At 40.1% G+C, this 16,141-nt stretch overlaps 1 protein-coding gene across 1 annotated transcript in view; it reads right to left on the reverse strand.

Annotated features, from left to right (window-relative positions):
* Positions 1 to 10,025, reverse strand: part of LOC129237003 (adenylate cyclase type 9) — a 31,924-nt gene extending 21,899 nt beyond the window's left edge. The window contains exon 1 of the mRNA XM_054871355.1: positions 9,751 to 10,025. Coding sequence (XP_054727330.1) covers positions 9,751 to 9,998 — 248 coding nt within the window. The 5' untranslated portion in view covers positions 9,999 to 10,025. The remainder of the gene's footprint in view (positions 1 to 9,750) is intronic.
* Between the last annotated feature and the right edge of the window lie 6,116 nt (positions 10,026 to 16,141).

Here is a 16,141-nt window from a genome sequence, read left to right on the forward strand (position 1 = left end):
TTAGATTAATTTGTTAAGCAACTGGAAAAGGTAGGAAGAACTGCCGCCTGAGATTAAGATGGCTTAAAAATATAGTTAGTGGTGCATGTAATCTTGAAAGTTTTGCGCTAAGCTGGTATTTCTACTGCTATGGCGGATGGTAGTAGTTCTGTCGGCTTGTATGTCTATAATTTATATGAATAAATAAATGAAATTTGGTACACGTAATGCACCTCACCTGACTTAGATCCGATATGAGTATTCTGAGGTCGCTTGAAAATCACGCCTACTTTTTATATTTTAGAACTAAATCTTCTTATGCCCATCCGATGGCGCAAGTTGTAACTCTCAAAGACTATGAGTTTGTTTGATTCTAAAAATCAACAGCCAGCATAAATTAAATTTTACTTAAACCTGCGTGGGTATACAAAGTTCTGCCCGGACACAATTTATCCATTTATCCCTTTCTGATTAGAGTTTGTTTATGTTTTCCTTCTTTTTTTGTAATTTGGCCACAGTTTCCAAGCATTTGTATATCTAAGCCACCTATTTTTAATCGTGAAACTATAATTGATGCTAAACCAATAACCGCTGTTGTGGCTGCCGCTGTTATGTTCATGGCGCGCCACTCATTTACTGTTGTCACAGCGCCTTTATATGTTGCTGCTATGTAATTGTAAAGCTTGACAATGAGTTTAATTTGCTGAGTTAATGAGCGTGAATTTCGAAAATAACGTGTTTTCGGTTCTATTCCCATTGAAAGCGAAAGCCATTTTGCGCTCCCAGCTGCTGCTACTAAAAGCAAATAATTACAACACATAATTAAGTATATTTATGAAGTTGTAGTTGGCCTGGTAATATTGCACTCAGATGGCTGTGTGATAGTAGTAGAGCTCTTGTGTGTTTTTCGGATAAATAATAACGAAATAAAAATAAACTTAAATGTGGAAAACTAAAATGTAAAATTTAACTAATGAGAACAAATATTATTTTTGGGTAGGCATAAAAAAAAAAGAAACTAGTTTCTAATTTTTATTAACACACTCGTGGACGCTATATATAACAGTCAAAGTCTAAAGCCACTCATTAACTATCTACATATGTTTTATATTCGTAAGTTTTTGGAATAATCATACGCTGCTGTAGCTCAACTTTTTTTTTTAAAGCTTGAAATTAATTTTTGCTTCAAAATTTGCTCTACTTCTAATTAAAATTTACAAACAGCGTGGCTATTCTTCTCTTTTTTTCTGAATAAATGGAGGAATCCTGCGAATAGATTGACATTTTATATTATCAACACAAAATAGATCAGGCAAAAATTTAAGGGGGCATTCTGGTCTAGAAATTTGAAAAAATCGATTGGTCTTTTTTTTTGCATATTTTCAAAGTTTAGACCTTCAAAAATATGCCCTTCAAAGGATTTTTCAAAATTCGAATTATTTGCGGAGAAACAGCGGATTTTGCGACGTGGCGTCTAAACCGGCCTAGTGGAACGAATCCCACAATGAACGGCAGACTTGAGGACTCGTTTTTTCCAGAGAATCTTTTGTATCCCACAGAACTGTTATTTATTATATACATATATATATAAGGTTGTCAAAAAAGTCTTGCGGTATTTCCGCAAGATTGTCTTTGCAAGCGCGTAGTTCTGGTTGTATTCGTCGCATCGGTTCACGCTAGAGCTTTTTGGAAAGCTCTTTTCACGTGCTAACACGTGTTTGATTAATTGCTCTTTGCTTTTAGTCGTTCGTGGGTTATAGCGTCGCAAACATGGAGCAAAATAAAGAGAAAATACGGCATATTTTACAGTACTACTACGATAAAGGCAAAAATGCATCTCATGCTGCCAATAAAATTTGTGCAGTTTATGGACCCGATACAGTTTCCATTTCCACCGCACAGCGATGGTTTCAACGTTTTCGTTCTGGTGCAGAGGTGATCGAAGATGCGCCAAGGTCCGGAAGGCCTGTCGTCGAAAATTGCGATAAACTCGCTGAACTGATCGAAAGAGACCGGCATAGTAGCAGCCGTAGCATCGGCCAAGAGCTGGGCATGACTCATCAAACCGTTATAAGCCATTTGAAGAAGCTTGGATTTAAAAAGAAGCTCGATGTATGGGTGCCACACGACTTGACGCAAAAAAACATTTTTGCCCGTATGGATGCATGCGAATCGCTTCTGAATCGCAACAAAATCGACCCGTTTTTGAAGCGGATGGTGACTGGCGATGAAAAGTGGGCCACTTACGACAACGTGAAGCGCAAACGGTCGTGGTCGAAAAGCGGTGAAGCTGCCCAGACGGTGGCCAAGCCTGGATTGACGGCCAGGAAGGTTCTTCTGTGTGTTTGGTGGGATTGGCAGGGAATCATCCACTATGAGCTGCTCCCCTATGGCCAAACGCTCAATACGGACCTGTACTGCCAACAACTGGACCGCTTGAATGCAGCACTCATGCAGAAGAGGCCATCTTTGATCAACAGAGGCCGAATTGTCTTCCATCAGGACAACGCCAGGCCACACACATCTTTGGTGACGCGCCAGAAGCTCCGGAAGCTCGGATGGGAGGTTCTTTTGCATCCACCGTATAGTCCGGAACTCGCACCAAGTGATTACCACCTATTTCTGTCCATGGCGAATGAGCTTGGTAGTCGGAAGTTGTCCTCAAGAGAGTCCTGTGAAAATTGGCTCTCCGAGTTTTTTGACAATAGGGAAGCGAGCTTTTATAAGAGGGGCATTATGAAGTTGGCATCTCGTTGGGAACTCGTCATCGAACAAAACGGCGCATATTTGACTTAAATCGCATTATTATAACCAATTTTATGAACAATTGAAAATTCAATAAAAATACCGCAAGACTTTTTTGACAACCTTATATATACTTTATACTTATATGTGGGCAAAAAGTAAGGTGAATTTATTTGTCCAAGTTCGCGGGATTAAAATTTCGCTCTAGTTATTTTTTTCATGAGTTGCCAGTACTGTTAATAACATCTGGGACAACTTTCATGTGAATGTCATTATCAGTAATATATTTACGCTTGTGTTTACCAAACGACCAAGAGTGCATTTTTCGATTTTTACAATCTCTGATTTGATTGAGCAGAGAAGTGCCATCAAATTTTGTTTGCGGAATGAAATTTGGGCTGCGGAAACGTTTAGCATGTTGCAGAAGGCATTTGGGGATTCGACCATGTCGCAGAAAAATGTTTACGTGGCACAAAGACTTCAAAGAGGGTCGAGAACGTGTTGATGACTTGGAGCGCTCCGGACGACCATCGATGTCAACAGATGACCAACACGTCAATAAAGTGAAGGAGTTAGTGCTCAAAAATCGTAGGTTGACTGTTAAAGACCTTACTGATATGATCGGAATATCAGAAGGATCTGTGAAAACCATTTTTAAAGACCATTTGGCCTACGAAAAGTCAAATCTCGTTTGGTACCGAAAACTCTCAATTTCTTGGAAAAAAGTCGTCACGTTGATGTGTGTGAAACAATGCTTTCAGACTATCAGGACATTACGGGAGATGAGACGTGGATTTATGCTTACAACCCTGAAACAACCGACCAATCAAGCGAATATCGTGCTAAAGGCCAGACCGAAAAGAGCACGTCAAAGTCGTTCAAAAATAAAGGTCATGATGACAGTTTTTTTTCGATTTTCGTGGTTTTTGCATCACGATAATGCCCCGTCTCACACTGCACTCGTTCTTCGTGACCATTTCGCCAAAAATTCCACGCACATCGTTTCGCAACCACCGTATTCGCCTGATTTGGCTCCGTGTGACTTCTGGCTATTCCCAAAACTCAAGAGACCACTCCGGGGAACGCGTTTCGAGTCGATTGAGGAGATAAAAGCTGAATCAAAGTAGGTGCTTATGGCTGTACCGGAAATGGACTATTTGGCATGTTTCGGGGATTGGAAAAATCGTTGGCATAAGTGTATTTCATCGAGAGGGGATTATTTTGAAGGGGATGAAATTGATTTACAAGAATAAATAAAGATTTTTCATTTTACAACCAAATTCCCCTTACTTTTTGCCCGCAGTATATACCTGGAAATATTTCGCCGATTAATCCCGAGTGAGTAGTAAATATTATGATCTAAGTTATTCTATCTCTTTGTTGCTCAAACTTCAAACGCGATTTTCTCAAAACTACTTTTTTTGCGATGGCCGTCATGCTATCTCAAGTTCTACTTCACCGATCGCTTTGAAGTTTGATAAGAATTTTTTATTATACATCTGTCTATCGCGCCTGTTTCGGATTTTGAAAAATTTAAGTTTGAAGTATTTGTAAAAAATTTGAAAAGGTAAAAAGAGGGTAAAAAATTTTTTTTCAGGTTGACGCCATTTTGTGAATTTTTTTTCTTTGATTTCGTGTAATTCGATAGCGACATCCTAACTAATGAAGAATTTTTTTAATTTGTTTCGTTTAGGTCACTACAAGGGTTGGAATCATGTCAACCATGGAGCACCGTTTTTTATGTAGCCCCCACTCCGCCGGTCTGTAATTCTACGTTTTTTTATTTTTTTTATTAATTTTTTTATACTTTTCCAATATTAATAAAAACCATGGAAAAATGGGTAGTAAAAATGTTTCCATTTTTTTTATCTTAGTTTTACAAATACCTAAAATTAAGGCGTTTAGACCAGAATACCCCCCTTAATTAAGACCTATGCAGCAAAAGCGAATATTTTTGAAGACTCTACTAATTGTAAAATTTTTTGCCATTGCCATTCTGCTTCTTCTTATATCAATATCATCGGCATGCGCCAACAATTGAACGCTCTTATAAAAAAGTGTGCCTGAGCGATTAAGTTCCGCGGCTCCCACGATCTTTTCCAGCATCAGGTTAAGAAAGTCACGTGACAGGAAGTCACCATTGCCATTAGTCACTCTAAGCTCGTCCCATGTTACTGAGCTACAATCGCTTATCAAGCGCGGCTTTATAAGTGCTGTTGGAGATGCTACGCAACGGGTATTCATTAACATACAAATCTGCAAAGATTTCAACATTAAGTGCGTGACTACTGTTCCCGATGAAGCCACAACGACAGCTTATTTGCCTTGGGATTATAATTGTGCCAAAACGAATTTATTGAGACAGTTTTTCCTATCCCCCCAAGTCTGTGTAAAAACACAATTTTTCCCACATTGTTAAAGATTATCTGACAGTCGTCTTGAAATACTGAACTCTGTACTTCTTTTAAATTTTTGATGCCGTTATGCGAGGTTTCTACAACTTCTGATGAATTTACTGCATATCTGCCGCTTCTTCGCCTCTACTGATAAGTTCGTCCTCTATGTACTTATTGCGTTGGCAAACGTTTTGAGGAAGAGTCTTTCCTCATACAGAATTTACCAGATTTTGAGCAACCACGAAATAATGGGGCGTTAACTAACAACAAAACGTTATTTCAGTGCTTGTGACCATCCAAGGCCGCTCCGCAATATACCCTATGATCAAAAAGTACCAGGAGTGTGATGTTGACTGTTTTCTTCGATTGCCAAGGCGTAGTGCGCCATGAGTACCTTCCATCGGGCCAGACAATCAATAAAGAATATTATTTATCCGTTTTAAAGCGTTTGAGAAATGTACGTCGTAAACGGCCGGAAATGTGAGCAAACAATTCTTGGATTTTGCTTCCTGATAACGCGCCATCGCACCGAGCCCAAATTGTGCTGGATTATTTGACCAAACACCAAGTAAATACCATCGTGCAAGCACCGTATTCACCTGATATGGCCCCGGGCGATTTCTTTTTGCTCCCAAGCTGAAGTTACCACTTCGTGGAAGGAGATTTCAGTCGATAGAGGAGATCAAAGAGAATGCGACGAAGGAGCTGAAGGCCATTCCTTCGTGGGCCTACCAGGGGTGCATGGAGAACTGGGTTAAACGTTGGCACATGTGTGTTGCTTCAGACGGGTCATATTTTGAAGGAGATAAAATAAATTTGCTTGAAATTTAACTTTGTTTTGTTTTATTTAAACATTCCCGGTGCTTTCTGATCATAGGGTATGAGCACATTCAGAATTTGAACTAACCCATAACTACAAGGTGGCGCAAAATTAATCATCCAATTATGTTTTTGAGTAAACAAAATATTTTGAGTAATGGAATTCTTTTTCTTTACTTTTATGCACTTCATTGCTTGTCTGTTTGTATACTGCAGCTGTCTACTTCACAAGTGTTAGATATGACTGATGTACGGTGTCATTTGCAAAAATTGTAAATCTTCCCATAGAGTGATTAATTTTGCGCCATTTTGTATACATACCTTTTTCAACCAAAAAAATGAGTTCAACCAGAGATCTTGGTTTTAAATTTTGTAAGAAGAAATATTTTTTTGTTCTCTTATTTTTCGAATTTGAACTAAATTTTACAACCAAATACGATTTTTCGAAGCATATCGATCTGAGCGCCATCTAATAGGCCAATTTTATGAAAAAATATTTATTAACGGCGACCGCCATTTCTGGATTGCTTTGTATGAGACTACTATTCGGTAGAGCCCGGGCTCGAAATCCACTGCGAGAATTAAGCGTAGAAAGCAAGAGATGATGACAGACATTTTTTTTAATAGCGGCCGTCTCTCGGAAGACATGGGCAAACCTCCGTCTGAATTTCTGCCATGAAAAAGCATTTCATAAAAAATCATTCGCCGTTCAGAGGTGGTTTAAAACTGTGGGCTAACACATTTGTACATGAACATCAAGATGCACAACACAAAATGGAAGAGCAGCTCGGCCGAATACCTAGCGCTACCTACAACATAATTATTCCTGAACAAGAAGTGGAATATAGGCAGTTAGGTGTAATTGTTGAAGTACCAAACTGGCACTCCCAAAGTAGCACTAAAGCACCGTTTTGATACCATTTTGAGACCCCCAACGGGCAGATATCTACAGCAAGCCAGAGTTGTTGATGTAATGGAGAAGATTGATGGGATGGGGTTGGTGCACTGCCCCAGACTTTCATTGAATGGCGTGGAGTCCCAAGAACTATTTGCGTCCTGCATCTATTGTACTGGGGCCCAAGGGTTTTCGAAACCCGAAAAACGAAGAAATGAACGTTGTGAAATTCCCCTTTAATAATGGTCACGGAGATACCGATGCCTGGGTTAGAGATCTCTGAGACCAATTCAGTCGACCCCTTACGGGCAAGTTCATCAGCAATTTCACCTCCTATATCCTGGAACCCAGATCAGATCCAAGAGATTTGATATCCTCCCAAGTAGGCCAGTTTGGCTCTGCACCATGGCACCATGGAAATAGATAAATTGGCTAGAGAGAACCCTTGCTCCGGCTCCCGATTCCATCTTGGAGACGTCAGACGTGAAGACAGAGGTACTAGTATCGGTACAGATTTCCCACCCGTTCGAATCCTGCCTACTTGGAAAGATTGCCTTGGCATGACCGTCGAACTCTTATGACTTCCTTCTTCGAAATTTTCCTTTTTCCAAACTTTTTAGAATTGGAATTATTTTGCACTACCTTCAACATTAACCAATATTTTTTAACAACGAAAAGATTAAAAGCATTCATGTTATCTGGTCATATAAAATCGGTTCTTTTGTATGACGGTGAGACCTGGTTCATGACAGTCTTGCTCGCAAATTAGCTGCAAGTTCTTGTCAACAAACACTTAAGACGTTTATTGCGGATTTGGTGGCCCAGAACAATCAACAATAGAGATCTTTGGGGGAATTGTAAGCAGTTACCCATCTAGACGGAAATTTAACAGAAGAAGTGTAGTTGGATTTGCCATACTCTTCGAAAGGCTCCCACAGAAATATGCGGATAAGTAGTCGATTGGACTTTTTGGACCTTTGCACGTTGGCAACGGCGAATATCGCAGGCGATGGAACGATGAGCTGTATGAGCTTTACGACGACATAGACATAGAGCAGCGAATAAAGATCCAGCGGCTAAGTTGGCTGGGTCATGTCGCCCGAATGGATACAAATGCTTCGGCTCTGAAAGTATTCGATACGGTACCAGCTGGTGGTAGCAGAAGAAGAGGAAGGCTTCCTTTGCGTTGAAAAGATCAGGATGGCAAGGACTTGACTTCACTTGGTGTGTCCAACTGGCGCCGGTTAGCACGAGAAAGAAACGACTGGCGTGCTTTGTTAAACTCGGCCTAAATCGCGTAAGCGGTTATCGCGCCAATTGAGAAGAAGAAGTACTCGATTGGAACTCGCAAGGCAGTAAGAAAAAAGGACGCCCTAGGTGCACTTGGAAGAGAGCTCTCATAAAAGAACGTGAGGCTGCAGGGAAATCTTTCAAAGAAGACAAAGTCATCGCAAAAGATCGTGATCGTTGGAAGCGTTTTGTAGAGTCCCTATGTCCAGTTAGGGTAGACAGAAATTAAGAGAGATGTTATACTGGTTGGAAAAGTTGATGAAGAGTGGATCGGGTTGGCCTTGAATGCCATAGTACTCAATTTATTAACGGTAAATTTATAATATAGGAATTACTTTTACAAAGGCTAACTTTTAATCAGATTTTGAATATTACAGATAATCATACTATTACAGATACTTTAGTAATAAGTATCACTATGCTATGGGGGAAATGGTAACTGTTTTCCAAACAGAAGTTTATGCCATCCTGGAAGTAGCCGAAGGGATGATCGAGAGGGGATGGAGCAGGAAACAGATTGGAGTTTTCAGTGACAATCAGGCTGCACTGCGGGCCTAGGAGAACGCGAAGCAGACCTCAAAGATTGTTCAAGAATGTAAGAAGAAGCTTAATTCTGTCGCAAGGCAGAACAGGCTTGTACCTATATGGGTTCCAGGACACCCCGGTGTTCAAGAAAACAAAATCGCCCACGAATTGGCCGACCGTGGATCAGCGGTGCCCCCACAGGGGCCAGAGCCAATAATCGGAATCAGTTCGGCAGGAATTATGAATTAGATCCGCGATTATGTACGCAATTTACATAAAGAACGATGGTGCGGTCTAGAACGCTGCAGAGTTGCCCAGTGTTTTGTGACAAGTCCGAACAGAAAACTAACAAATTTTCTACTAAAACTTAGAAGAAAAGACATTCGATTGATGGTCTGTATTATTACAAGACACTACCCATGGGGTCAGCATATGACCACCATTAGAATCACTTTTTCTGTGAGTGTCCTGCCTTTGCTAGAGCACGGATACGAGTTTTGGGTTCCGATGTCATGAGAATGAATGCCAAGGAATCTGGAAAGTTCTTACAGGACTAACTATCTCTATCTCTGTCTCTATTTTTTCCTATCTCTTTCTCTGATACTTTCCTCCTTCGCTCCTTGACTATCAACCCTCTTTCCAGAGCTTTAAATACTGGTGTTCCATTTCAAATTTCAAAACAGATAAACAACAAAAACCCCCTGCCCACTTTTTCAACTCTATAACATTTTACTGTTGGGGAACCTGTCTTGTTAGCTGCTTTCTCTTTAATGTTGGTATTGTTAGTTACTGAAATTTTAGGTTGAAAATGAAAAAATAGAAAAAAAAAAACACAACCGAAATTGCCCGTTCAATGTTGGTTTAAGTTTCTTTACAAAGGCAAATAAATATGTAAATACATACGAAACCACTCACAAAACCAATTTACCCAATGCAGTCACACACGCATTCAAAATTTTACTTGTTGAAGCAATCGCTTTCATGTTGACACTCACTCAACCACTCAACCACTCATTCACCTATACACCCTCACACTCAACTATTCTGTAAGCCAACAGTCACTATGCCAAATTATTCCGGCAGCAAGTTTTGCTCACTCACCTGTATCTCATGCGTATGTGCGGAAACACGCTGGTCTGAAATTGTCCCTCCAGCACAGCTGAATCGAATTTCGGATCCAGCCATGATTTGGATGCAGCGCGTTCGAACGCCACCGGCAACATGACGCTGCAGCAGGAATGCCGACGCCCTGTTTGACTTAGGTAGGTTTGTATGTGTGGCGCTAACGCGATTTGTATATCGTCGGTGGAATTGCTGCGACTGTCGTTGACTAGAACGCCGGGAGGCATGGCGGTGAAACTGACCGATTGACGACGTGACTGCAAAGAGAGAGAGAAAGGCGAGTTAGAAAGTGAACAAATTTCCTAAATGCTGGTTTACAAAACAATAAAATGGAAAATAATACAGGTATTTACAAGTGCACTTCAGTTGAAAAGCATCAAATTGAAAGCGCCACTAAAAGGAATCGAACAAAAAGTAGTTAAAATTCAAATTGTGCCATTGTGGCACTGCTGTGGCAGTAGGACAGTAGCGGCGGAATTGTAGTCCTAAATTACGAAACATTGTTTAGCGACATTCATTTACGGTTCTAACTTTGCTACGAAACTTTAATTAAACTTAATTGTGCAGCGTAGTGGAATTGCGATTGCTTTGAATTTGCTGAATGCGCCTGAATGCCATGGTGATTATCCTGGCGGGCGTCTCCTCAAGCGCCAGCAGGTTGCAAAACCGCACTCGCTCACCTATGTGGACAGGTGTGTATGTGTGTTGACTAATTGTGTTAGACTGTATGGAACCACATAAATGCGGACAAGTGTTGGTTGACTTTACTTGAATTGCACGCAATGGGAGCAAAAACTTACTTTGGGCGCTTTTGTGCTACATTAGAAATTAATTGGAAGACCAATCAATTTGGACCGAAGAGCAGAGGTGGTAGTAAGTTAAATTTTATTTGTAAGAATATATTTAAAAGTATTTGCGCATAAATACATTTGTGTGCTTTGAGTCTCAGGTTTTCGGATTGAATTCAACTTTCTTAATTTCATTTTAACTCCACTTAGTTTATAAGGGGCACGTCTTTCGGTAATGTCCGATACTAAGACTAAGCCTATCATGACGCATGATGAGAATTTATTGAAATTAAGATTATTACAAATAAAATACATCCAATGTATTTTTCAAGATCTACCCCTCTCTTATTAATTTTTTAACCGAGAAATATATGTAATCTGCCTTAACTACCACAAGGGGTCATTTGACCCATGCAAAAATTCTGCATCTTGATTTGTATTTCTTGTGATACAAAAAGGCTGTATTGGATATTTTTGCTATGGCGTGATATATTTCGCTGCATTGTGCTGTATTTGTTGTTGGTTGATGGATGAATAGTCAATTTCATTCTACGCCAAGCGAGTATTACAGTAAATAATTTCAAGTTATAGTCGCAGTTTGCGAATCAAAAATTCTTATTTCATCACTTTACTAAATAATTCTTATCCCAAAAATGTCTAAACATTCAAGATATTGGAAGTCATTGGAAATTATAAATAACTTATATGAAGAATGTACGAAATTTAAAGAGAAGCTATCTGAAGGTGAAGTGAATACCATAGAACACTACGGACGAATGTGAGTCCGCAGGTAAAGAAAGTGAAGACGAGAATATTTAGAACGCACAAGGAGGAAAAAAGAGAGAAAAATCGTTATCGAGTACAAAAAGTGAAAGTGATGTGGAAGACCGATGTACTGAAATTGCGGCTGATGCTACAATTTGACAAGACATTGAACAAGGCTCAACAGCTGGTTGAGCTCCGATTTATAATATTTTTAGGGAGAAGGGCAAAGTAAGAACTGCATTTTTTTGATTATTCACTAACGATTGTATAATGCAGTACACAAGAAAATTCACAGAAAATGAAACCTTTCGAGTATTGGGAACTCAATGGAATCTTGGATGGTTGGTTGGTTAGAGTGGTGATTCACTCAGAATCCAGTTAGCGCTTCCACATCCTCGTTACCAACTTGTTTAAAAGTTATTTACAGCAAGACTATATCCAGTCTGTGCGGTTTAGTAACCTTATCAGGTGGTTGATATCTAATCCAGACAGTTATTCCACACACTCGAACAGCGGTTGGCCCAGGGCTAACATTCTGTCCTTGCATAGGGCAGGGCATTCACAGAGAAAATGGAAGATTGTTTCCTTTTTCTCCGTTTGTTTGCAACTATGACAGTGTATGCTGTAAGGAATGCCCATTTTGGCTGCTTGTTCTTCGATAGACCAAAAGCCAGTTATGACTGCCATTAGTGTACAGGCGTCCCGTCGTTTTATGCTTATTAATGCCGAGGATTGCTTGAGGTTGTAGGTGGGCCATAATGTGCTGATAATTTTGCATTTCGTCTGGTCTCTCCATTTACAACCTGCGAGTCGAAGGTATTTTAGGGATATTGCATTCTTGACTGCACCTAATGGTGTGAATACCGGTACTGCAACAACGTTATTCATGGCAGATCCCCCACCTGATCGGAATCTTACTCCGGCAAAGTTAAACGCATGTGATGACTTATCCAATAGTTAAGAATGATGAAACTCCAATCCGAATTATATGAATTATATTTTTGGTGCCTGAGATCACAACTTTCTTTAAATACAGGGTAGGCCATTTAAAGCGGGCCCATCTGGCAACCCTATAACTTTTGACAGGAACGTCAGATCGACTAATGACATAGCGCGTTGGAAGCGTCAGTCCAAGACAATTTTTACCATGGAGCAGTACACTCCAAAAGAACGCGCTGAAATAATTCAGCTTTACATCCAAAATAACTTCTCAATTGTGAAAACTCAACGTGCGTTTAAAAAAAAAAATAAAGTTAAAAGTGCGCCATCCAAAAGCACTTTACAGCGTTTATACGCAAAATTTATTAACCACGGTAGTCTCAGCAATACCAGCCACGCATCCAGACAACGTACACGACGTTCTGCTGAAAATATCGAGGCTGTACGAGCCAGTGTTGAGGAGGCTCCGCGAACATCGAGTTATCGTCGTTCTCAGGAATTAGGCATCGCCAGGACAACACTCAGGCGCATAATTCGCATCGATTTGAAAATGTTTCCGTACAAAATTCAAATGGCACAAAAATTAAACCCGGCTGATTACCCGAAACGGCTTGATTATGCCAAATGGGCCGTCGAAACCGTTCGAAATGAACCCGACTTTTGGCAAAAAATCATCATGTCAGACGAGGCTCATTTTCAGTTGAATGGAGGCGTAAACAAGAAAAATTGTCGCTTCTACGCTGCCGAAAATCCTCAATTAGTTGAAGAACAGCCTCTCTTCGATCAAAAAGTGACTGTGTGGTGCGGTGTTTGTGCGGGAATGGTCATCGGACCGTTCTTTTTCGAAAATGAAAATGGAGCCTCTGTCACCATCAATGGAGAGCGTTATCGTGCCATGATACGCGATTTTGTTATGCCAATCATCGAAGAAAATGACATGGAAGGCTACTGGTTCCAACAGGACGGGGCTACATGCCACACTTCACGCGCTACAATCGATTTTTTGAAGCCATTGTTCCCTGGAAGGTTGATTTCGAAAAAATGGTGATTTTCCGTGGCCACCGAGATCACCAGATTTGACGCCACCGGACTTTTATTTGTGGGGTTATCTGAAATCCAAGGTATACATCAACAAGCCAAGGACTCTAACTCAACTTAAAAACAATATCCGACGCGAAATCGCCGCCATACCGGCCGAAATATTGGCCAAAACGATGGAAAACGCCGAAAAAAGGACACATTTGGCCATCAAGGCCAGAGGCAAACATTTGAAGGATATCATTTTCAAAAACTAGCTGGAACAAATCTCCTTGAATCAAAATAAATGATTTTTCATATCAACACAAAAAAAAATGTTTTTTTCAATGTTTTTTTTCAGAAACAAATGGGCCCGCTTTAAATGGCCTACCCTGTATTAAAAATGCTTTCATGTTTCTTTTTCAAAATCACGTAATATAGTTTACTAGAAACCCAATAAAGTTTCTCTGGAGAAATCTTGCAATTCCTTCAAGAATTTAAGGATCTTGGCGTTATCTTTGACATTCAATTTTCATTCATCAGTCATATCAATTTTGTCGGCATAATAGCACTGGCTTTTACGCTTTACCTCTTTTGTTCGACCGCACCTGGAGTATGTTTGAATAATCTGGCGTCCTTTCCGCCAGTTTCACGTTGATAGGATAGAGCACGTGCAGAAGGTGTTTCTCAAGTTTGCCTTACGTTCATTGGGTTTCTCGGAACCTACACCTTTGTATATGGAAGGTTTAGCGCTGCTTAATTTGAAATCGCTCGACAAGAGAAGGTCAATATTATCTTCAACTTTTATTTTTTGAATTATACAAGGAGTTTTTGACTGTCAGTCCCTTTTAGAAGGAATAAATTTTAATGTTTCGCGGAGTTATCTTCATGCTTCGTTGCCTTTCTACGCAGATAATACTGGAATGCATTTTGCTCATAATGCACCTATTGGAAGGGCTCTTTGAATTGTTATTTGAAAAAAATATTTTTTTTCATGTTTGGTACATGATTGGTGTAATTGATATATTTTTTGATAGGCACAGTAATATAAATAACATTTTTAAGACGGGTCATATGACCCATTTTGAAAGGAAATTGAATACATGAAATATCATTAGGTTTAGTGTTAATACCAATGTATCATCAGCGAATGTAGCAATCATCCTGTTTCTTGTAGTTGTAGCGATGATTTATTGTTTCTGGAGCGAGTTGGAACGATTTATGCGTCTTATGTTCCGATACATAGAACATTGATAGAATGCAATAAAATTTCAGAGTCTTTGGCTTTTGAATTTTCATTTTCTAAGCAAACTCTTAAATTGTCACTTAATCAATTATATGTGCCATTTTCCAAGATTAATATTTAGATTTATTGGAGGTTTGCACTACGACCGCATAGTCTTTTCTGCCCTCTACCCATCACAGTACCGCATCCAGACCCGGTTCCCTTATTAAACTCATGATCGAGCTGGCTTGGATTGAGCACATGCGCCTTTCGTCCAACTGCAGTTGGACGAGATGACTGAACCTTCTCCGCCCTAAGGCGCTGTATTCAAGAACAAGGCGCATTGGTGTCTCCTGAGATTGGTCGCAGAAACGACAAAAATCAGTGGACCATATCCAGATCATGTGCAGATGATTGCGCAGTCTGCAGTGATTTGTAAGAATTCGCGTGATCATTCTCAGTTGGTCCATGGGGAGAGTTGTGAGTTTTAAAACTATTTTGGTTGTACCTCCCAGTAAGGATTTTGCCTGGCGTAGCCCTTTAGTTTGGTGTCAGCTAGCCTCCCTTAGCTTTAGCTCTTCACTCCTAAGCTTCTCCTTGATGGTGTGTTGTCCCGTAGCAAGGAAAGGCTCGGGCCCTGTTAATGACGAGGCCGCAGTCTTTTTTGCTAATGCGTTCGCTATTTCTTTCCCACGTATACACCTTTTTCCTGGGACCCAAACTAGCTGGATGAGTGAGGATCGGTGAGACCTTAATCTCACAGGCTGACAAAGCCTTGAGTGCCGCCTGGCTGTCATTCAAAATGACAATTTGGTCATTCCGGAAGTTCCTGTCTAAGTTAATCTCTGCACATAGGCATAGATGGCATACACCTCCGCTTGAAAGATGATTGGAAAACTACCCATCGGCACAGAACTCTTGGTTATGGGGCTGTATATTTTAACAGCTATGCTTTTACCGTCTTCGAGCCATTTGTGTTCCAGTGCAGCGTAAACTTCTAGAGTTTCCTTTCAAATGCAATGCAGTTTTATAGGTGTGGAAACATTGTAATTGACATAAATATTTTTGGAGGTTCCCGGAATTTCAGGGTTTCCTCGTTTATTACAGAATATAAAGTCCTTTTCTTTTTGTTGGCGCGATAACCGGTTACGCAATTTTAGCTGAGTTTACCAGTTGTTTTTTCTCGTCTTAACGGGCGCCCGTTGTATACACCAAGTGAAGCGAAGTCCCTTTCTACCTGATATTTCCAGCGCAGAGAAGGCCTTCCTCTTAAATTTTTGTTTCAACTAACCACGCCGACTATCAGCATGAAATCCAACACTGTAGCCCTTCTATTAAATGAAAAATAAACTAAAGCAATGAAAAAAAAAATACTAGCTCTACGAAAAGTCAGCCTTGTCTTATAAAGTATATTTATATATTTTTTATATCATCTATTTTTGTGCCTTGAAAACTAAAAACTATGGCCACTTCCATCTGGCTTTTACACCTAAACCACACTTGAGTGGCTACCACTTCTTCTCTTAAGCACTGTAAACTTGGCAGCCATTGATGAGCGAAAAATGCTGCCACATGCCAGTGGCTATTTTTTTATAGTCGCTCTTTAGCACGCGGCACACTTAAGAGCTTCCTTCCT

The sequence above is a fragment of the Anastrepha obliqua genome, chromosome 2, assembly GCF_027943255.1.
Source record: "Anastrepha obliqua isolate idAnaObli1 chromosome 2, idAnaObli1_1.0, whole genome shotgun sequence".
NCBI lineage: Eukaryota > Metazoa > Arthropoda > Insecta > Diptera > Tephritidae > Anastrepha > Anastrepha obliqua.